The following is a 23,103-nucleotide window of genomic DNA, read 5'->3' on the forward strand; positions in this document are numbered from 1 at the left end:
TGCAGCCATCACCAAAATAAGCTGAATACATGCTCATTTCATTTATTTATTTTTAAGTTTGTTTATTTATTTAAGTAATCTCTGCACTCAGCATGGGGCTCGAACCTACGACCCCGGGATTAAGAGCTCCATGCTCTACTGGCTGAGCCAGCCGGGCGCCCCAGTGTGCCCCCATTTTAGACGTGGCTGTTGGGGTGTGAGCTGAGGCCTTGTGTTGTCGGCATGCCCACTTTTCAGGTGTGTTATGAACTTTAGACCCATCGTACCAGCTACACGCGAAAGCTTAGCTGTTAAAGATACTGGCAAGAGAGACACAGGTCTGTGATGGAAACAAAGTGAAACTTGACCTTCCAGAGTGGACCCACGAATCTCCTGTACTGTCTCATCTGGACTTATGAACAAACCTGCCAGCAGCCCTTCACACCCCAACCTATCTGAAGAGAAGCTTCTGTACTGCGTATCTCACAATAAGTTATAAAATCACTTCCCAGAGTCACAAATATTACTAGAAAAGTTTTCCTAACTGGACATACAATTAAAGTGGTATAAAACCTGTAAAATCACCCTGTGATCCAAATTTCACGTAGCCTAGTTATGCTTTTAACCTTTTTGCCTGAAGTCTGACGTCGGCGTGGATTAAGCCTGATGACATGCAGGGTAAGAAGGTTCTCGTTAAACAAAACTGAGTAGGCGGTGTTTAGTTTCCAGCTCCCCTCTTGTCTCCTGGGGCATGTCAAAGCTTCCAGGCATCCAGTGGTATCACTCCCAGACTCTGCTGTAATTAGGTCCCCTCGGACCCGGACACACTGGGCTTGTGGTCAGTAGTCTTTCCACTCATTTATACCAAGAGTGTTCATTAAATCGGCCAAATGTACCAAACGTGTCCTGGGGTTTGGAAGGTGTCTGTGACCTGTAGTTACTACCTGTGTCTGCACCCGCATTTCTTCATCTGTAAAGGCTGGGATAATGATACGTGCCTCGTAAGATTGTGGTAAAGTTTAATGAGCAACAAAAGTTAAATGCTTGGCATTTGGTAGGTGGTTAATAAATGGTGGCTGCTGTCACAGGCATCGTAAATTTGTATACTGACTCTCGTAATCTGAAATCTGCTAGGTCACATGCAGTTCTCAGAACGTAAGCCACTTAATAACTGGACCCATAAGGTATTCCATGGCCAAGGTTCTTCGTCCAGATTAATTTTAGAACCTCCATACCAGGGCGCCTGGATGGCTTAGTCAGTTGAGCGTCCGACTTCAGCACAGATCGTGGGATCACAGCTTGTGAGTTAAAGGCCCGCATTGGGTTCTCTCTGTGTCAGCAGCATGGAGCCCACTTGAGGTCCTCTTGTCTCCCTCTCTCTCTGCCCCTCCCCCACCCATGCTCGCTCGCTCGCTCTCTCAAAAATCTTTTAAGTTTAAAAAAAAAAAAAAAGGACTTTCATACTGATGCCTTACTGGACATTCACAGTGTCCACAGAGTTCCTGAGACCAAGCACCCCACAAAGCCCCACAGCATAAGACACTGGACCAGTGGCCCTTTGCCACCTCACCCATGTGGACACTGTGCGGCCTGATTTACGCTGATTCCCCAAGCTGACACCCTGGAACCCTTTGATCACTGAAAACCTGCTAACTTGGTTTTAACAAGTGCTAAATCTGAGTTTCACACTCAAGGTGGGGCGTGGCACTCATGCTTGAAAGAGCCCAGGACACCAGAACAGACCAGGAGGAGCAGACCAGGAGCAAGTCCTGTCCTCACAGGAGAGGAGAGGGGAGTAAGCTGTCATCCTAGGCAGGAAGCCGGCCTGCTGATTCCCTCCTCTCCCCTGGGCGGGGAACTGCCCTCCAGGGCCTCGTTAGCTGCCATCTTGGCCCCAGGAGATGCTGGAGCCCTGCAGCCGCACCCTGTGGTGCATTTACCTTCGGCTTCTTTCCTTTTGGCCTTCCCTGAACCAGGCTCCCCAGTTTGGAGATGGTAACGGTCGGTAGAGCTCTGTGAGGGGGTCTCTGGGGGGGTGGGGCAGGCCCACCACAGGCCTCTTCGTGCCGCGCTGTGGCCCAGGAGCCAAAAGGGTCCTGGAGGGTCAGCTCCCCTGGGCTAATGGCGCCAGCCTCTCCTCGTGAGCAGCGGCCCTGGCCCCCTGGCCTCTCTCACCAGAGCCGACCGTGTGTTTCAGATCGGGAAGCTGCGCAGCGAGCTCGAGATGGTGAGTGGGAACGTGAGGGTGATGTCGGAGATGCTGACGGAGCTGGTCCCCACCCAGGCGGAGCCTGCAGACGTGGAGCTGCTACAGGTGAGCGAGCGCCCAGCGGTCCACGCACATTTCTCCCCCACCCACGCTGCAGCTTTCGTGACTTCCTCTGAACTCCTTGGTCACAGTGGGAGGGGTTAAAACCAGGGACTCTGGGCCCCAGCACGTTGGAATTCAGGGCTCTGCCATTTTCTAGTGGGAACAAAATGGCCCCTCCTGCCCCAGCTTCCTCATCTGTAAGATTGTTCTAATAAGAGCTTTTAAGGTCTGAGTGTGACATGAGAATTAAATAAGGCTTTGCATGTAAAACACCAGCCCTGGGCCTGGTTCCGAGTAGGCCCCCAGTCAATGGTATCGAGGAGAAGCTTGGAGGTGGGATTTCCCCCCTTCCAGGATTTGAAGCTTAGCGGGCAGGTATGGGAGCAGCGCCAGCGTTGAGAGTAAAGAGCAGGTGGTCTCGGGCCCTGGGGCAGGTGCAAGCCACTGGCTTTCTCTCCATATGTCACATGTATTCCCGCAGTCCCATCCCCAGCTGGGAGCCACTGAAGGCACCACCCCACCCGTGGAGGTCAGTTCACAGAGGTGCCAAGAAAGCAGGCGGCAGCGGGGGGGGGCAGCGACCAAGGCCCAGGAATCACCAGGTGTGAGTGCTGGGTTGACATGGGGACAGCTCACAAGCAATGAGCACTTCCTGCACACCAGGCTCTGATGTTAACACTTGATACGCATTCATTCTTCACTCCATCCTCACCGCACCCAGCAGCAGACGGGTTCTCTCATTATCCCCATTTTCTAGATCAGCCAACTGAGGCAAAGAGAGGTCATGGAATGTGCCCAGGGTCATGTGGCTGGTAAGCAGCAGAACTCGAGCCCAGGAGCCTGGCTCCAGCCGCTGCTTTTCGGCTGCTGAGAGGGGTGGGTACGGAAGTGGGAACAAAGCCACAAGTGTGCTTGGTCACAGGAGGAAGAGAGGGGAGGCCCACAGGGTGTTGAAAGTGGCTCCGGCCCGCCCTGCCCCACAGTAAAGGCAGATGAGGAAATCCTCAGAGGGGGTGGGTAACAGGGTCTGAAAGAGAACCCAGGTCAATGTCGGGGCAGTGTCTGGTCTTCATGGGGCCTCTAGGAGGAATGTGCCAGCACGTGGCCACAGTCAGCAGTGCCGACGACCGTTTGAACCTCAAGACCTCGACCCAGGCGCCTGTCCACCTTGTGACAGGTACCTGAAGAAAGAAGAAGTCAGTCTTACAAAGGAAGAACTTCGAATGCTGTGGCTTTCTTTTTTTTTTTCTTTCTTTCCCAAAGGAGTTTCGACATGTAACTTGCTGATTACAGATCGGTCACAGACATGGCGACTCAGTGCCATGGGGGGTCCTGGAACAGGAGGACATTAGTGGGAAAACAGCGACACTGGAAGAAAGTCTGGAGTTGAGCTCATAGGGGTGGGCTGGCGTTCACATCTTTGACAAATGCCAAACTGAGAAGCCGGGTGAAGGGGTTACGGGAACTCGACTACCTTGGCAACATTTCTGCAGATCTGAAATTATTCCAAAGTAAAGAAGTCTTTAAAAAGAAATTAGTGGAAACAATGAGGCAGAAATTCAAAATCGGGGTTCACAGGTAACAGCTGGAGTCCTCTAGTTCATTTATTTAGGTTTGGTGACAGAAAGATCCCCGTCACCCAGAGAAATGGCGATTTGCTTCACCGGCCCCTTGGGGGTCTTGGTTTTTCAACTGAGCAAAAGTGGCGGCTGGAACCGTAATACCAAGTCTGCATGCAGCCAGGTTAAGCCAGCAGCCCCGCCTCACATGTTACTTGTCTCCTGCATGTTCAGTATTGGTGTAGAACACTGGACGTGGGAGCCATAGGCTTGTTTGCAGAACCCCGAAAGCTGCCCTAGGAGCTTGGAGTCCGGTTTGGAAATCCCTCCATCCTCCAAGGCGGCACAAAGGCTGGGGCCCGGCCCCCGGCGATGGCCTCACTCTGGGCCCAGGCACTATGGCCATCTCCCTTCCTGCCTCCTCAGGAGCTCAATAGGACGTGCCGAGCCATGCAGCTGCGGGTCCTGGAGCTCATCCCCCGAATCGCCAATGAGCAGCTCACGGAGGAGCTGCTCATCGTCAACGACAATCTCAACAACGTGTTCCTGCGCCACGAACGGTAGGCCGGCCGCCCCCGCCCTCTCCCTCCCCTGGCTCCCTGTTCGCACCGTCTGACCTCCTGTGGTCTCCCCCCTTCCCCGGCATGTCCGCAGCTGTCTCCTTGCCCGGGGGGCATGAAGTCCGCCCAGCCTTCCAGCCACCTCTCCTCTCCCTGCCAGGGTCCGCCCTGCTGCCGTGTCCCTGCGTGTGGGCCTGGTCTATCCTTGCTCACTCTGCCACTGCCTGGCTCTGGGGCTGTGGACCAGTTACTTGACTTAATTACGGCCCTTTGACTCTTTGACTTCACACTGCACACAGCTCACTTAGGCAGGAAAATAATTTATTAGGAGAATAGCCTTTATGAAATGGGAAGCTGTCAGAATCCACAAAAGAGCGAAATAGTGAGGCCTCCCAGCAGAGTAGGAAAGAAAGATCCCAGGGCGGCCCTGGGGACTGGGGGCAGAAACTCCCAGGCCACGTCCCCAGGGTGCTGCCATCAGTAAATGGGCCCCACACAGTTGCCCACTTTGTGTCATTCTGTTCAAGAGAAGCTGATTGGCTCAGCTTTGTCATTCCCACTGGGTGGAGAAGGGAAAAGGGGCCCTTGAAGGGTCACAAGGAGATGGGGGAGGAGCAGTTCCCCAGAGGGCACTCAGGTGCTAATACAGAGAAGGGGTGCCAGGCTCTCTGTATCTGAAAACGAGGTCCACGGCGGTACCTGCCCTATGGGGTGATGCACTTAGCAACCAGGGGTCCCTGGGTCACAACACAGTTATTCCAGCCTTCTCCAGCCCTTGTTCATCTCACATCTTTGTCCATCAACACACAGGTGATTCTGAGTCCCTTGAGAGTGGGGCGGGGCTGCCGTGGGCCACGTCTACGCGGCTTCTCCTGCTCGCTGGCTCAGTGGAAAAGAAGTGTCCCTTTCTGCCATTTTGGGGTGTGGGCTGAGGTGGCCCAAGGACCCAATCTGGGGATGGCTGGGACCCCCTGACACCCACAGGCATCAGGCCTGGCCTGCTGCCTCCTAGTTCACGGTCATACTCAGTCTTCGCTGGGGCTTTGCGTCTGGGAGGCAGGTTCCACCGTCGTCCCCTTGTAAAAGACGAGGCCGAGCTCCAGAAGGGACGTTAATGTACCCACCGTCACTCAGTAAGTGACAGGGCCAGGACTCAGCAGACCACGGCCTTCTCCGCCCACCTCAGCAGCCCCTTGGCGTGTCGGGAACGTTTCAGGGAACAGAACTCACCTTTGCCGTGTGCCGTGCGTCCGCATTTTCCTGTCTGTCCTGGCCCGTCCCTGTGTGTGTGCCGGTCACGACCGGAGTGGGCAGGCAGTCGAAAATTCCAGTTGGGGACACTCTTGCCAGTGAACGAGGGGCACTGTTACCCGTCCCCCAGGGATACACCGGCAGGGATACGCATCCCGGGCGTAAACTGGGTCTGTCACCCTAATCGTGACCCGCCAGGTGGATTGGGAGGCCTGCAGTGTGAGGAACCCTGCCCGGGCTGGGCTGTGCTCAGGGGCCTCTCTGTCTTTCTGACTCGGCTCGTTTCTGTCTTCGTAGGTTTGAACGGTTCCGAACGGGCCAGACCGGCAAGGTAAAGGCACTTTTCTATGACCAGGTCATGCCCGTGCTGATGTGGGAGAGGAGGGCTCCCTCCCCAGACAGCCTGCACGGGATGTGCCCTCTTGTCCAGACTCCTAGAGAAGTCCCCTTCTAACTTTTTATGTCACTGTCCCTTTAAGGTAACTAAGGCTCCGCCACCAGCTAATGCCGGCTTCCCAACCCCCCAGGGGGTGCAACTGAGCTAGGGGCAGAGCAGGGAAGATTCCCTCATTCCCAGACAGAGCTGCCAGGGCCCTGGTGGCACGTCCCCCAGCAATGGCGGCATCTCCCTTCTCCCCAGGCCCCGCAGGAGGCCGAGGCGGCGGCCGACTTGATCGACATGGGCCCTGACCAGGCGGCCACCAGCAGCCTCTCGTCCCAGCTGGCGGGAATGAGTAAGTTCAGGGTGGGGGTTCTGGCCGAGGGCGCACGACGGTGCTGCAGGCACCCCTCACTTTTGGGGGCGCCCTCCTCCCAGTTTGGGGCTGGAACGCCAACAGCAGAGCGTTGGCCCAGACCCCGCCTCGCTGGGCTGAACCCCACTGCAAGGTCGGGCACCCAGGACCAAACACGTGGGGCTCTTCCCCTCACAGCCCACAGCTCCTGAGCCCCCCGGGCCTCAGGGGCCCCCTGTTCTGTGGTCGCCCCTCGACACTGAATTCTCCGTGGCCTGAGCCATCGAGGCGAGCTTGGCCTAGTCGCTTGAACGCCCTCCGCCCCCTCTCCTGTGTAAAGGGCAAGAATGGGCCCTTCCTCGTGGGTCGTCGCGAGGACTGAGTAAGCTCACACATGAAAGGGCCCCAGGTCGCACCAGGCCCGGGGTGCGCTCCCGGGACACGCTAGCAGGTGCCATCATCGTCACTGTGATTGGTTTTCACGCCGCTGGCTGCCTGCTTGTGCTGAGCCCCGGAAGTACGTCAGAGCCCGTTCTGAATCACTAATGCGAGGCTGCTGGAAAACCCAGCTGCGCGTGTGATCGCCAGCCCACCGCACAGCCGTGTCCTGTGCCAGATGCGGTGGGCAGCGTTTTACTCGTTCTCACAGCTGCCCCGGGAGGGGGACTGTGACTCCACCTCAGGGAGAGGAAGTCACGTACCCACGGCCCCTCAGCCAGCAGGGACCTGGCTGCCCCATCCGGATACCCGCGCTGTCCCACCCCGCACCCACCCCCGCCACCCCCCTGCTTCTCCAGAACCGTCCCTGGGCCTAGCAGCTCAGCCACTGCCCAGTGTGCAGGGCCCTTCATGTCCCCTTCTGTCTCTGCAGACCTGGGCTCCAGCAGCGTGAGGGCTGGCCTGCAGTCTCTGGAGGCCTCGGGCCAACTGGAAGGCGAGTTTGACATGTTTGCGCTGACCCGCGGCAGCTCTCTGGCTGACCAACGAAAAGAGTGAGTGGCCCAGCCCCACCCTGTCCCCTGCATTGCGGGCTCCCCATCAGGGCAGAGCCTCTCCGGGCCCCTGAACCCAGCTGCATGGCAGGCCGTGTGGAGGGACACACAGTCTGCTGTCTGCACCCCCTCGGGATGGCAGAGCTCCCACCCCCTAGGTCAGTCCCTAGTGGCCCCAGAGGCAGACTTCGTGCCCCACGGGCAGGCCTGGGGGGAAGAAGGGACGCCTGTGGTTTGATGAGCAACGGTGTGCCAGAATCTCACAATCTGATCAGATGAGGAAACTGAGGCACTGAGAGGCCGAGTCATTTGCTCCGAGTCAGACCATTGATATGTGGCAGCACTAGGATGGGAGCCCAGGGCTGCTTGCTCCCAAACAGTGTCCTGCCCGGCCTCTCCCCACCACACCCCCCAGGGCAGGCAGAGAAGATCCCTGATAAAACCTCAGGGACTTGTCTAGTCATTTCTGTTGCTGCCTAGCCACACTTAATGCCCCAAGAAGTCCCTGTTGCCCCACCTGGGTCTGCTCCCTCTGCCCCAGGGCTGGGGTTCTGTCCTTTGCTGAGCTGGTGTTTTCAGGGAGGTGCTTTCGGCAGCCAGGCAGGCCCCTTGCCTCGACGTCTCGGGACTGGCCCCACACAGGCTTGGCAGGGGAAGCAGTCTGCTTGGTACTCTCAGCTCTTTGCTCAGGACCCTGGACTGCGCCACGGGCAGCCAGGATTTACAGCCAAGGAAAGCTCTGGATTAAGGGACTCCCTCAGCAGATGCCCCAGCCTCCCCGGTGGTCATTCTGGTCAGTTGAATGGCCTTTGGCCTTCCCTCCTTGCCCTGTCTTTGGGAACTGTCAGTGGGCCTCTGAGGGCCCAGCCATGCCCTGTCCACACCACACATCCAGGTCAAATCTGATAGGCTGCAGCTGGCCCTACCTGCCGCCCGGACCAAACCCTGGGCTGCGAGCAGCGTTTTTAGTCTGGGCAGTCTGCGCTCATGAGGCCCAGTGCTCACGGACCAGCAGCTCACAGTTGCCATGGAGTTTGGGGCACGGAGAAGCCACTGTGCGGGTGGAAGCTAATGGGTCCACCGGGATGTGCAGCCGGGAGGGCCGCCCGCCCGCCTGCTAGGCCCCAGCAGGCAGCATGCTGGCCACGCCGGAGAGCCCCTGGCAGTCGGCCCGGCTCGCCAGCCCGGCGAGGCTTGCTGTTGCTCTGTTACTCCCTTGAGGAGCAGGCCCTGGGGGGCAGAGGAAGGCGTCCCCAGCGCCCGCAGTCTCATGGGGAGGAAGGTGCACACACCGCCGCCGTGCGGTGCTTATGGCCGCCCTGGATGGGGGTGCCGGGCACTGTGGACACACACGTGGTGGCAGGTGGCTCTGCAGAGGGTGCTCAGGCCTGGACCTCGAGGATAAGGAGTCGGGAAGGCCGTTTCGGGCCATAGGAGCAGCGTGTGCAAAGGCTCAGAGGCAGGGAGAGCGTGAGATGCTGGGGTGGGGGATGGGGAGGGGACATCTTGGACCTTCTCACGTCATGGGGTCCCCTGCAGGCCCTCCCTGGGTCCCTGGGGACTGGTTTCCACCTCAGCAGAAAGCACGTGGCAGGGACCAGAATGCCCTGGTGTCAAGTTCCTCTTTCCTTTGTTCCGCTTGGTGGTCCCTCCCTTAGGCTTCTGCTGGGTCTTCTAGCCCCGGCCCACCTGACTGCCCTGCCTCCTCCCCCCGGCGGGGGGGGGGGGGGGGCTCTTGAATCCTCTGAGGCCTTTTCTGCCCACCTGGAGTCTGGCCCACACCTCCTTCTGCCTTCCCGGCTCCTGCTTCCCTCCAGCCTGTGCCAGCTCTGCCTCTGCTCACCAGGAAACCAGCTCCTTGCCAGCCACACCCCAACCCCAGGTGGCACAGTCGTGGCCTCTCCAGCCGACCAAGCCAAGGACAGCGACAGGGAGCATCTCTCTGAGCCAGACGCACCCTAGCCAGGCTTTGCTGGAAGTAGGATGCTCTTGTGTATTGTCATCCTGGGGACACACTGCGCTTCCTCCCCAGTGCCGCTGTCATCCAAGTGGCCCCCGGGCCAGTCCCTGCCCACCAGCTTCACCACAACCTTCGGAGACACCGGCCCAGCATCTGCGGCTGGGCCTGGGCGTGGGCCTTGCGGAAGCTTCCTCTATCCCGGGTGTCTTCACCTCCACTGCTGCAGGCATGGCCCCGGGGGGACGGCCAAGCTTCGGCCTGAGGGCTGTGGGGGCAGGAGAGACGGAAAAGCAGAGGTGGGGGCGAGGGCGTAACTAGGAAAGAATGTATTGTTCTTCTGAGTGAAGAAAAGCATTGATTCCTGTATATTCCTAGGTCTGAACATGCCTTATTCTGCCTTTTTCCACAATGCACCTGCCATGTCTTAGAAGGAGGGACAGCAAGGGGGCTACTTCCATACCGGGAGTGGGCAGGACGCATGGCTCAGTCTTAGACATCACTTCCTTCTCACCAGCTCTCAGGGCCCGGACTCAGACGGGGATACCAAGCTCCAGGAGGGCGTGAGCACACCGCCCGCCACCCTGGCTTTCGGGTTGGCTCCAGCCCAGCCCTGCAGATCGTCCCTAGCCCAGGGATGGGCAGGAGCTGCGGAACTGGGGGTTGAGCTCATGATGGCACTCTTGCGGCCGCCTCCACAGGAAGGAGTGGACTCCAGTGCCCTCAGAATGGCTGCCTGGGAATTTGGGGGTCTTCTCCCCAGAGGCCCTTTGAAGTGCCAGTCTCCCCCATTCCCAGGAAGGCCATTTGGCATTGCAAGGGTTTCGGTCGATAGGGTTCAGGTTCCTGAAGCCTCGAGCTGCCCGCCACCCCCCACTCCCCCCCACCCCCGCCCCCGGACCTTCAGGGCTTTCCATTTGTGATGGGGATTCTGCAGCTCACTTCCCCTCAGAACTGGACCGAGCTGGTGCCGAGGCCCCGCCTCCTTCAGCTGACGGTCCAGAATGAGAAGAGCGGCTCCTTCCAAGAATCAGGGCTGAGTGCCCAAGGCCGCCTCTGACGTCCCCCTGTAGCAGCCAGGAGAGACCCCCCACCCCGCCCCAGTCCTTTGCCACACAGCTTTCCCCTGACTCCTGCCTTATTCTCTCGCTCCCCGCGACTCACCTCACACACAGGGAACACCTTCCCTGTGCTCAGCCCCTGCCCTCTCTGCCCCGCCCAGCTGGTGGCATCCCCCAGGACATTTAGTGTTTCTTTCTTTTTATTTTTGAGAGAGAGAGAGTGCAAGAGTAGAGGAAGGGACAGAGAGAGGAGGGGCAGAGGATCTGAAGCGGGTTCTGCACTGACAGCAGAGAGCCCCATGCAAGGGCTTAAACTCACGAGCCATGAGATCATGACCCGAGCCAAAGTCAGATGCTTAACCAACAGCCATCCAGGCGCCCCATCCCCCAGCACAGCCGAGACGGGGCAGGGGAGAGCTTCCTGCTGGGGTGCCACGCAGGAGGGCACCATGTGGGATGGCGCCCCACCCAGCCATCTGCACGTGTGTCTACGACAGCGAATGGAACTCTCCATCCAAAGGCAGCCTCGTACAGAACCACGATTTATTACCTTACAAAATGGAAGCTGCTCGGGGAGCCTGGGTGGCTCATTCGGTTAAACGTCTGATTCTTGATTTCAGCTCAGGTCAGGATTGTCACAGTCGTGAGATCTACCCCCACGTCAGGCTCCGTGCTGAGCGTGAAGCCTGTTGGGAATCTCTCCTCCCCTCTCTGCCTCTCCCCTGCACCTGCTCTCTCTCTCAAAATGAACATTTTAAAAAAAGAGGAAGCTGTTCAAAGAAGGGTCTGGAGGTGGGAATTCTCCATGGGGATGGGGCACTGACATGGTTTCTCATCCCTCGAGTTTGGCCGGATCCGATGAGAGCCATTGGTGAGCTTGCTCTTGGCCTTTGGCCAGCGCCACCTTCCCTCACTTCTCCAGCCTTGGCTGCCTGTCATGGTCACACGTCTAAGCCCGGGTCTACAGTCTGCAGGCAGGCAGGCGGGCAGGTGGGCCTGCAGAATTGGAGCCCGTCCTGAGGCCTGCGCTGCCCCCTGTCCAGGCACCACCCGGGGCCACACAGGATGTGAGTCCAGCTCGCCCCTGCCCACCCGTGCATCCCGCCCTCGGTCAGCACGCCTGGTACCACAGGGCAGAACTCATGGTCGTGGCCTCTACATTTCAGGGTGAAATACGAAGCCCCCCAAGCAACAGACGGCCTGGCTGGAGCCCTGGATGCCCGGCAGCAGAACACTGGAGCGGTAAGCAGAGGGTCCTGCTACCTTGTCCGGAAGGAGGGCCAGAGGATGCTTGCCCCCCGGTCCCACACCCCCACCCACCGTGTGCTGGGCCCCAACGTGACACATCCCTCTCCTCATCTGGTTCCGTCACTGGCCCCTTGTAGCTAATGTGACACCTCCGATTTCACAGCTGAGGAAGCAGTCCGAGAGGTTGAGTCACCTGCCCAAGTTCACACAGCAAGGAAGGGCTGGAGCAAGGACTCAGAAAGCCCAGAGTCCCGCAGCCTGGCTTCCCAGCTGCGTGTCCGCGGACAGACTGCTGACCCGTAGCACGGTTTACAGTGGGGTGTGCGAGAGGGCGTGTTAAGGGGCTCGGCAGAGTTAGAGCTCCATCAGCATTGTACCTCCCCGCCTCCCTGGAGACCTGTTATTTGCAGGAGTGGGGACAGGGGGGACAAGAGAACATACCCTGAAACTTCAGGGAGGCCTCCAGGGGTGCCATTTTCATTCCATCGAATTGACTGACGGCGTATGGAGTGATAGCCATATGTCCGGCACTGCACACGCTCTGTGGGTGACCCCTCCCCCTTGGCAGGAACTCCAAGTACAATTCTCACCCCTTTGGATTTGTTCTAGATGCCCTTGGAGTGGGGGGAATTTCTGTTTCAGTAAATGGACAGAGTAGCTCCTCGGGAGGTGATTAGAAACGGCTGGGCCCAGGAGTCGGAGAGGCAGGGGGCAATGAAGGCAGATGGCCGGTGACAGCACAGGCTTCTGAGGCCAGGTGGGACTGGGTGACAGGAGACAAAGCCTGAGGGGCAGCAGGGACCAGAGGGCCTCAGGTAGCCAGGAGGACCGTGTGAGGTGGAGGCCACGGCCAGGCTTGAGCAGAGGGGCACGTTTCTCTGTCCGTTTTAGAAGGAACCAGCATGGAAGCTGGGAGAGCAGCTAGGAGGGAGTGGAAGTTGCCCAGTATACAAGTGGGTGGGGGGTCCTGGCGACTCCCCAGAGGCATCCCCAGCGTCTCAGGAGTCATTCCCAAGTCAGAGCGGAGCCAGACCTGGAACACCGTGGAGGCAAGACCAGCTAGAGAGTCAGACGTCTCCCGTGTGTGCCATGTGACCCAGCGCCAAGCACAGCACATTTGCACCTGCGTCTCAGGGCCTCCGGCTACTTTCCTTTGTAAGTGGCCATCTGTCACAGCCGTGCCCTGTGCCAGGCACCCTACAGCCCGCCTTTCTGAGCCATCACGCAAACCCTTAGGTCGTGTTGTTATCCCCATTTACGGATGAGAAAACTGAGATCGAGAGGCCGGGCAAGTGAGGCAGCAGAGGTTAACATCCTCAGCGTGATGCCTGGCACAGAGTGAAGCGTTCAGTCTCCCTGGTGCTGCTGTGTGGCTTTCCCCACTTACGGACGAGAAAGCCCAGGCTCAGCACCGTGAGGTAGTTTGCCCGACACCTCGCCGTCTCGGTCCTGGCTCCATAGCCAGTGCCGGGAGCAGGAGCCCCAGGTGGCCTGCACAGCTCTAAGGAACAGAGGTGGACACTCCAGAAAATCTGGCTCCCGGATTCCAGATGCATCCGAAGGCTCTGGGAGCCGTCTGGAAGCACTTCCCTCTCAGGCCACCTGACCCCTCGTGGGCAGAGGCGAACTGCACAGGCACCCCTTCCGGTTGCGGATGAAGGACTGCAGCCCAGAGACAGGTGTCCCCGCCCCGGGGCTCAGAGCAACCCCGGGCATGACAGGAACTAGAACCCAGGTCTCCCGGCTCCTACGCCACCTTCAGTTAGCCACAGGGAGGAAATACACACACACCTCTACTTGCAGGAAAGAGGAAGTTGGTAAATCATTGCTTATTCCTCTCTGATCGCTTGAGAGATTGAAGCAGCATCTGCCCGCATCGGGGTGTGATGTTCTTAGAACTGTCAATAAACACCCGCTCCCGAGGTGCATGAGTCTGGCCGGGTGGTGGAGAGGCTTTCTCCCGTTAAACCGTCAGGACGGGACTCTGAGCGGCAAAGTAGAGCATGGAATCCAGTGCCAGCTCTCCTGGCAGCCAGTGTTTGCCCCCGGGGTTCACAAGTCCCGTGACTGCGGCTGCTGGACAGCGTGTCCCAGGCCCTGTGCCGGGTCTGTCCAGGGCGGGGGAGGCAGTTGGGGGCCGGCGAGCTGGGAGCCGGGACTCTAGTCTCCTCATCTCTGGGGTCCTAGCTAGGGAACACTGATTGTCCATCAGTAAACATGAGGGGACTGGGCAAACCAACGTTCTAATCCTGGGGTACCCATCAGAGCCCCTAGCAGCCAGCACACTGGTTAATGGCTGCCTTCTCAGCCCTTCCGGGATTGCCCGGGCTGCTCCCAGGCTCGTTGTGGAAAAGGAGGAGATTTGCCCGGTGCATTCAGGACCCTGGGGTCCCAGGGCTATTGTGGTTCATCCCAGTGCGACACCCTCCACTGCTTCCTGTCCCCCCTCACCTGCCCCCACAACACCAGCCTCCACAGGCGCACACACACACACACACACACACACACACACGGCCTCCTAAGGTGGTAACAGGACTCCCGACCTGAAAGGGGCGTCCACATTGGAGAAAGCTGCCAGCATACCAGTGGCCCTGGCCTTCCCGCCACCCTCAGCCTGACCCTTTCTCACCCAGATGGGAGGCAGCCTTGAGAAGAGCCTCAGTGACTGGATGATGAGACAAGGCATGGTGAGGAGAGGCCAGGCCGGCCCAGAGAGCGGAGGCTGCCATTGGCAGGAGTCCCGCCCGGGGTGGGGCTGTCACAGGACAGTTTAACCGAATGAGCCCCAGCTGCCAGACTGTGACAGACTGTGACTGTGACAATCCTGACCTGAGCTGAAATCAAGAATTACCTTACAAAATGGAAGCTGCTCGGGGAGCCTGGGTGGCTCATTGGGTTAAACGTCTGACAGAGGGGTGGCCCCTCTGGCAGCTGGGAGGTGACCGGGGCTCGCTGGTTCTGGGCTGGGTAGAGAGGGACAGGTGCACGCTGCCCAGAGCCCTTGCTGTTGCTTCCGGGAAGTAGGCGCCTGCTCTCTCTGCTCTGGGCGCTTCTGCCGCCACCGGGGTCCTCAGGTGCTGGGGACAGAGCTTGGGGACCGAACTGGCTGGGTTGGAGAAGGACTGTCACTCTCACTCTCTTTCCCAAAGTAACAAAGTGGTCACTAGCCTTTCTTGAGCGTCTGCTCTGTGCCAGACTCCTATCCATCACCTCCTGTCCCCTCACAGCAGCCTGGACGGTAGGGACCGTGTGCTCCCTCCTCTAAAGATGAGAGAAGCGAGGTCAGACAAGTGACCTGCCCAAGCCACGCTGTATGAAAGGGCAGTCTCGGACTCTGTCCCCAAAACCTCCAACTGGGTCCTCACACTGTAGAAGGAAGCCCCCAGCCCCAGTGCGGGACCCTTGTGGCAGAGCCCATGTCTTTGTGGCCCAAAACGAAAGTCCCTGTGAGTAGTGGGGAGATCCGTTCTTCCTCAGGTTCCTGCTCCAGCTGTTAGGAGCCCCCTCCCTGACCCCCTGCCTAGCGCCCGGCCCCGCATCCCCTTGCCCACAGCCTGGCACAGTGGGCAGAATTGTGGGTCCTAAGCAGACGGGCAGGAGCCATCTTGAAGGGGATATACCAGGATCTCAACCCCCCAGAAGGGGGTGGGGCATGTCCAACTGGCCCCACTTCGTAAATGAAGAGACTCAGGGGTGAGGGTGACAGCCACAGGCCGCCCAGCCAGCAGACCCCCAGCTGATGGGGCCTTCCACCTTCACACCCCATGCACTGCCCTCACCACCTCACCCCTGCCCTTCCTTCCAGATCCCCGTCACCCAGGCCTGCCTCATGGAGGACATCGAGCAGTGGCTGTCCACTGACGTGGTAAGTTGGCCTCGCCCCGCCCAGAAGCAGAGGCTGGGACACATTCCTCCCCCCCCCACCAACAGCGGGCTCATGAGGAAGTGACTGGTCACAGGGGCAGGTGAGCAGCTGGTGAGGAGGGGAGCGCCAATGTGGGACACCTCCTGCCAGCCGCCCGCCCTCTCCCAGGCACTCTCCTCAGAGGCCTCCGCCTCACAGCTGCTGGGGCCGAGCCTTTCCTGAGAGTGCTGTCACCGCGGGCCCCAGGAGCCTCAGCCTGAGACAGGAAAGGCAGGATGGGCTGAGGGAAGCCGTCACAGTGGTGAGCCCTGCGCCTGCACCAGCTCGGGGGCCCTCCCTCCGGTGCCTCTGAGAAGCTCCACCAGCGGCGCCATCTTCCAGACCAGGAAGCTGATGAGCAGCCCTGAGGGGTGCCGAGCCGAGGAGGAGGCAGGGGCCCAGGCCGTCTGCAGAGCCCCGCGGCCCCCAGGGAGCGGCAAGGGCGGCCAGCCTCGGCTCTCCTGTCCAGGGCCCCTCCCCCTGCACCTGCCGCCCCACCTTTGGGCACCAAGGACCAAGGGCCTGGACGCTCCCAGGCCCAGAGGCTGCCTGCTGCCAGCGGCCAAGACAGTGTTTCCGCCCGAGGTCACGCGGGGGTCCATGCCTGGTGGTGGCAGGAGGCACCCCCCCACTCCCAACTTTAGCACGCGTGGCCTCCGTCTCTGGGGCCCTTCCCGCCACAAGGGCAAGTGTGTTCACCATCTACACACCAGAAGAAAAGGAACTGGTGTTTATTGAGGACCCGCTGGGCCCCACAGCCTGGGCTTGGCAGTCCGATATTCCATTTTAGCTTCCCGACAACCAGTTCTACCAAGCGGGAAACTGAGGCTCAGAGCAGTCAGGTGACACCCAGGGCTGCAGCTCGGGGAAGAGTGGGGACAAGGTTCAGGTCCTGGGCCCACTCCGCCTGCCCCCAGACGACTGTGGCTAACCTCCTCCTCCTTCTGCTTTCTCAGGGGAATGACACGGAGGAGCCCAAGGGCGTCACCAGCGAAGGTAGTAGGCCCTGCCCGCCCGCCCCTTCCCCCGCCCTGGCCTCGGAACCGGCCCCCCAACCCTTCTGTCTCGTTCCTCTAGAGTTTGACAAGTTCCTGGAAGAACGGGCCAAAGCAGCCGATCGGTTGCCCAACCTCTCCAGCCCCTCGGCCGAGGGGCCCCTGGGTCCCCCTCGTGGCGCTGCCCCTCGAAAGAAGACCCAGGAGAAAGATGAGGACATGCTGTTTGCCTTATGAGCGTGGGGCCTGGCACCTGCAGCCTGAGCCCCCGCTGCTCCCACAGTCCCCGACGGGGGCCTGTTTCCCTCCTTCGGTGTTAAGGCTGCTTTGAGGATGGCTTGTTACCCCCTCCTCTTCGCCTCGAGGATAGGCTGACCCTGCTGTGGCCGCGCCGCCTGGGCCGTGGAGAGACAGCTGGATGAACCGGGGTAACGAGTCAGCTCTACATTGGGATCTTGGCCACTCCTGCCTCCTTCCCCACCCCAACCGACCACTACTTTGCTGAGACTGGCCGGCCGCTTGGTTGCCCGGATGTGACTCCTTGTCCTAGGGGATCCCCTCCCTGGACCCTTTCCACACTGCCAGTCGAGGCCTGGCTGGAGGCCAGAGGCAGCAGAAGCTTCTGTCGCAGCCTCCGGTCCATTCCCCGGCCCCTGCCTCGTGGACCCCAAAGGCTTTGGCTAGCCGTCGAGGGCCGGCTGTGGGGGCCTCTGCCCAGCCGCACGCTGTCCAGGTACGAAGCTGCGTGTGGTGGGGGCGAGACCCCAGCAGCCCCAGGCCGCAAGGAGAGGCTCCTGGAGCACCTGTGGCCCCCACGACCTCCACTGCCTTTTCCTCCATCATCCTCCTCCTGTTCCTCCCGGTCAGGGCTCCACCGGGCACTGGGCCCACCCACCTGTTGATTGACCTTCTTGTACTGGGAGAGGTGCCTTTTGTAGCCCCAATTAAAGGTAGGAAAGCACCCTGCTGGCAACGCTATTGAGTCTCCAGGTGGGAAGTGTCTTTCTGGCATCACCAGAGACCAGGACTGCTCTGGGCCGGGCCGGGCCGGGCTAGGGGCATCCAGGAGAGGGCCCTCTACAAGCAGGGTGGCGGCACTGGGCAGCACCGCGTGCGGGCAGGTGCAGCCCCCTCACGCCTCACAACACGGGCTGCAGCCTCGACTCGCCCCATCGCTCTCCTGAGCGACCGCCCTCCATCCCGAGGGCACCTCTACACTCGCTGTCCCCCCCTCGGGCCAGCTCCTGTCCTGCAACAGTGATCACAGAGGAGCGGCTGCAGACGGTACGGGCGTCCCATCTGAGGCCCGGGTGCCAGGCACCGCATTAGGGCTACACGCGGGCTCGGGCAAAGTAAAGTGACTGTCTCCTGTCACAGATGCTGAGCCTGTGACTCGGTGGGTCACGTGAGCTGCCCCAGCCCAGAAGAAGTGGCATAGATGCTTACCATGGGCCAGGTGCTTCCTCGTGCATCAGTGCATTGTCCCCATTTTTCAGATGACAACACTGAGGCCCAGTTTGGATGCCTTGGCACACAGCTCGGGGAGCTGAGCCACAGGGTGTAGGCACGGGGTCTTAGTAAGTTCTTACTCTGTGGCAACCCGAGAGCCCCAGGTCTTGGGGAACCACATTTCCCAGCCTGGAATCTCAACACCAGGCTCCCCGAGGGGCAGCCCAGCCCTCAGCGGTGGAAGGGAGGGGGCTGCTCTGTGGCGGGAGCGATTGACCTGCCTACAGAGGAGGGAAGAAGTCCGAACGCGTGGGTCCAGGGGAGCCTGGACTGCTGAAGTGTGGCCTGGGTCTGGGAGCAGCCACCGGCTCCCATCGGTGACAGGCAGGAGATCTTGGCACGCAGTGCCGTGATCTTGGCATGCAGGAGACCAGACCCCACCAGCGCTCCGGGTGGATTCGGGGCCAGGGACTCCAGGGACAGCTCTAGGCTTGCCCGTCCCCCCAAGCAGGGGAGGGGGGGGGAGCGCATGGCCCAGGCCAGGCTTCAGAACTTGGAGATGAGCCAAGCCTGGAGGAAGGTGGCGGCTGCAGCTCACCTCTGGCCTATTTCTCCAACCCTAACAACCTCTTCTCGCAGGGGAGAGGGGCGCGGCTACCCCACGGGCCCGGCTGTCCGGTGGAGTCGCTTTGGTGAGACAGAGGCTCCTTGGGCCCTCGCCCTCTGCTCATACAGCCTCAGTGGTCCAAACCCCAGCTCCCCCCCTGCCTCCTGCGCGTGTGAGCGGCGCATTAGCCCAGGTGATGCCAAGGCTGGGGTTTTAACCAGTGCGAAGTGTCGCCTGCGCCTGCTCTCGTCCCTTGGCAGGTGGCCCCCAGGCCAAGGTGTGGAGCCCTGCCAGCCTTGCCCAGGCTGCTCCTCCTCAGAACTGGGAAGAGGCCTGCGTCCGGGTACCACACTGTCACTCGGCCGCTTCTGCTCCCTGCCTCCACTCGGGCATTAGCACCCCCTCCATCTTACCGGCCTTATCACACGGAGGTGGCCATGTGTTGAGGACTTTGGTCTCCCTCTGAGGGGCCCCAGACTGCTTTCTCTTGCTGGGCCTGCTGCCTCCTCGGGTCAAGCGCTCCTGCCAGCACACGGCTTCCAGGGGTCCCTTCCTGGGCTATTTCTTGCTGTTGCTGCCAGGAACAACACAGCGGCCCTGCAGGGTCCGGAGCGGCTGGATTTTGTGCTCGGTTCCACATGACGGATGAAGTTGGGTAAAGTGCCTGGGGCTTGGGACCATCTTTTTCATACTGTGAACCTTCTGCTGGTCCCTGCCTGGCTGAGGTTGGCAGCATCCGATGGTCAGACAGGACGACCGTGGCAACACGAGACCGTCCGCCCCCCACTCCCGGCGTGGCCGGACTGCTGACGCGCTCGCGCACTCACACATGCGCATACTGGCTCACGTGGTGGGGCATGCTGTCCGGGTGAGCTGACCGGTGTACCACCTACTCACAGTGAAGCTATAGGCTTCTGTCCCCAGGCCCGACCTGGGAGCCCGAGGCGGGCTCCCTCCCCTTCCCCTGCAGCCCCTCAGCTCTCCCAGGGTCCCCCCCTCCCCACCTCATTCGGAGGAGCCCCTGGCCTGGGCCTCTCCACGGTCACAGGGGCCCTGTGCGGTCAAAGGTTTTGATCCCTGCTTACAGGTAGGGAAACTGAGGCCCAGAGAAGCAAAGACTCGCCTAGGCACACCATAACGGAAGAGTGGGACCCAGTCTGCTGCGGGGAATGGTGATCTTACAAGGACCCAAGCCCAGGGAACCTTCTGTGGAAGTCTCCAGGGGCTCGTGGCCATGGGAACTAGAGTGGCCAAGTTGTTTATCCCTTCCCGCGTGTGGCGTCCCCCGAGTGCCAGCTGTGTAGCAGGCGTGGCTCTAAGTGCTGAGAGTACAGAGCTGAAGGTGGCCAAGTGCCAGTCCGGGGAGGGGGAGGGGGTCACTCAGCTCAGCAGGGAAGGGGAGCAGCCAAGACATAAATGCAAGGAGTGCCACCTGCTCTGGGATGAAGGAAACTGATGGCTCGGTGGGGCTGTGACAGGGCCCAGGGCTAGAGCGGTGCGGTGGGGCAGTGGCGGGGGGCCAGGCAGGAAGGGCTCTGGGCGTCCCCCAGAGGGGGCGGCACTGGGGAACACCTTCCAGGGTCCCCTCCTCTCAAGAGACAGCAGATGGGGCTGGGATGGACGAGGAAGCCCTGGCAGGAGCCAGGCTGGGGATCCCTGAGGCCTGGGCCCTGGGCAGTCCCTCAGCAGCAGGAAGTCACTCGGCCCCACATGAAAGAGGACCAGCTGCCGCTGGGGACCGTGGGACGAAATGAATGCGGCACCAGCAGCTCCTGCTGGGCCCAGCTGCCTCAGTAGGTGGTGGCACCAGGCCAGGGACACAGGCAGGTTGAGTGGAGCCCAGCCCATGGGCAGGGGAAGGGGCACCTAGGAGGCAGCCCCCGGGGGCTGCGTGAAGCACCAGCTCTGCCTGGCAAAGCCTCCACTCCCCCCGCCCCGCACCCCCTCCTGGCTTCCCTGGGCCACCAGAACCCCACCCTAGGCCTGGACACTGACCACCGCCCCCCCCCCCCAATCCCTCACCCCAGTGTCAGCATGCAACCTCTCCAACTGTCCTCTAACAGCAAATCCTGGCCTGGCCACTTCTGAGCTGTGTGACCTTAGGCAAATTATTAACCTCTCTGTGCCTCCATTTTCTCACTTGTAAAAGGGACTGTACCAGCTGCTCCTTCATAGGGTCGTGGTACAGATTAACAGAGGATGAGGAGCACAGCACCTGTCAAGACGATGCTCCCCACGTGCTGCCACGGATGGTACCCCTTCCATCCAAAACAGCCTCTGCGGCAGACACCCGGCCAGGGGCACTGCTCCTCTGACTCCGGGGTAATTGCAGGGACCCCAGCCCTCTAGGGTGCCCGCTGCGTCCAGGACAGCCCCAGATCCTGCGACGGTGCCTTTACGCATCGCTCTGCTAGGCCCGGGGTCCTGGACGCAGGGCTGACCGCGAACATCTGCAGAGCCCCTCTTCCCCCTCCCCTCAGAATGGCCCCGGGCTCGGGTCAGCGTCCCACGGTGGCCACGAGATGGCAGCAGCGCGACACGCACCGGGCCCACAGGGGCACGCGAGCACGCGGTCCACCACCACCCAGGCGGCCACCCTCTCCCCGGCTGACCCGGGCACCGGCCCTCTCTGCCCTCGCACAGGGGTCCTGGGCCCCCAGTCCAAACCCGCAAACTCCCTTACCCTCTGCCTCCCATCCCCCGCACGCTGACAGGTGCAGGGCTGGGAGCTCCGGTCGGAAGGACCCTCTGCGTGTCTGGACAAGGGACCTCAGCCCTTTTATTCCCTCCGACTCACCACCGGGTTAGGGGGAGTATTCGAGGAGACAAGCGGGGTCGGGGGCAGCAAATCAGAGCCCCGTCCCCTCGTCCCCTCGGAGCCCGCAGAAGCTGCCAGCGCCTCCTACAAAGCAGACGGCGCGCTCATCCACACGGGGCGCTGCGCCCTGGCTTCCCGGAGGACGCGGCGTGCAGATCCGTGTGTGCCTGGTTCCGCCCGTGCAAGCAGGAGAGCTCGCGTTCACACCAGCCGCTCCAACCACAGTCGACGGCGCGGGACCCCTCCCGGTGTTCCCTATCTATTGCCCCCTTCGGCAGAGCGGGGACCTGCCCCCCACCCCCTCCCACCCCGTTACCCTTCAGGGAGGGACCACCTCCCGCAGCCCCCACTGCCCTGCCGGCAGATGTCCTCCTCTCCTTGCTTGGGTGGCCACATCATGCCTGGATGGAACACCAGAGCCCCCGCTCAGACCCGGCTCCAGCACCCCACTCTGGCCCCGCCCTCCCCGCACCCACCGCCCCTTCCCCATCCCCTGGCAGCAGCCCACCCCCACCTCCAGGCTGCCTCCCACCTCGCTTGGCCCCGTCTCCGTCTCACGGCTTCACCCCCACTGTTGAGGACAGGAGCAGAAGAACGGAAGAGGTTTGAGTCTAAGAAGGACGATCAGAGGAAGCCTCTCTGAAGTGGCATCCACGTCCACTGTCCGCACAGACCATCTGAACGTTTGGGCAGTTCCAAACTACCCCGGCCTACCTCCTGCCTCGGAAAACGGCACAAAAGCCCTGGGTCGGTGTGTGTAAGGCCACCACGACAGAGCATCACAGATTGAGGGGCTTAAACAACACAAAGGTGGTGGCTCTCGGTTCTGGGGGCTGGAGGTCATGGGCCAGTAGGGATGTTTCTTCTGAGCCTCTCTCGGGCCTGCAGGTGCCGTCTTCTCCCTGTGTTCTCACGTGGTCCCTGTGTGTGACTGTGTCCCAACGTCCAGTCAGAATGGATCAGGGCCCACCGTTAATGACCTCGTTTAACCTTAATCCCCTCTTTAAAGGCCCTACCTCCAAATACACATTCTGAGGTCCTGGGGGTTGGGACCTAGACATTAAATCAGGGGGAGGGCACACTCAGCTCAAGATGGTCAGCTATACCGATGCCCTCAGGGCCCTCTGGCCCTCAGGCCCACCTGCTCTTCTTACCCACACAGACTCTGCAGAAAGGTGACCACGTATGACACCCACCTCCACGCCCCTGCCCCTCCCCTGGGAAGGGCTGTGAGGGGCACTTATCGGTCCATCCTTGGGCCTCGAGAGCCAAGGGCAGACCAGAGTGGGGAGAGTAAAGGAAAGGCCACAGGTGCCCAGAGCCTGAGCTACGGGCCGTCCTGGTCCCCATGCCACCCATTACGTTTTAGAGCGGACCCAAGGCAGCGAGTTTGCAGGGTTCCCTTACACCCACCCTGGGGCAGGACCACACTTGAGGAAGCAACCTCATGGGGCCCCATCCTCTCTTCTCACCTCTGACTCAGGACTGTGGCCTCTCCCTCCCTGCCCCTGTCCTAGGCCAGTGCACATGCCTCATTCCCGCACTGTCCAGGCTGGTTCCACACCGAGGCTGCACCTCTGGACTTGGCTGACACAGGGGAGACGTCAACACCTACCCCAGCCCCAAATCCCACTGTGATTCCACAGACAGGGAAACAGAGGCCCAGGGGAGGGAGGGG

General features: G+C 60.6%; 1 protein-coding gene across 2 annotated transcripts in view; it reads left to right on the forward strand.

Moving 5' to 3' along the window:
- Positions 1 to 17,529, forward strand: part of TOM1 (target of myb1 membrane trafficking protein) — a 43,078-nt gene extending 25,549 nt beyond the window's left edge. For both annotated transcript variants that reach the window (XM_047064937.1, XM_047064936.1), the window contains exons 7-15: positions 2,177 to 2,293; positions 4,276 to 4,409; positions 5,958 to 5,991; positions 6,301 to 6,394; positions 7,266 to 7,386; positions 11,571 to 11,646; positions 15,458 to 15,517; positions 16,513 to 16,552; positions 16,634 to 17,529. In XM_047064937.1, coding sequence (XP_046920893.1) covers positions 2,177 to 2,293; positions 4,276 to 4,409; positions 5,958 to 5,991; positions 6,301 to 6,394; positions 7,266 to 7,386; positions 11,571 to 11,646; positions 15,458 to 15,517; positions 16,513 to 16,552; positions 16,634 to 16,788 — 831 coding nt within the window. In that variant the 3' untranslated portion in view covers positions 16,789 to 17,529. The remainder of the gene's footprint in view (positions 1 to 2,176; positions 2,294 to 4,275; positions 4,410 to 5,957; positions 5,992 to 6,300; positions 6,395 to 7,265; positions 7,387 to 11,570; positions 11,647 to 15,457; positions 15,518 to 16,512; positions 16,553 to 16,633) is intronic.
- The last annotated feature ends 5,574 nt before the right edge of the window (positions 17,530 to 23,103 follow it).

Source organism: Lynx rufus, unplaced genomic scaffold (assembly GCF_022079265.1).
Source record: "Lynx rufus isolate CCGP_SWC_20201006 ecotype Redwood Valley unplaced genomic scaffold, mLynRuf1.p SCAF_7, whole genome shotgun sequence".
Lineage (NCBI taxonomy): Eukaryota > Metazoa > Chordata > Mammalia > Carnivora > Felidae > Lynx > Lynx rufus.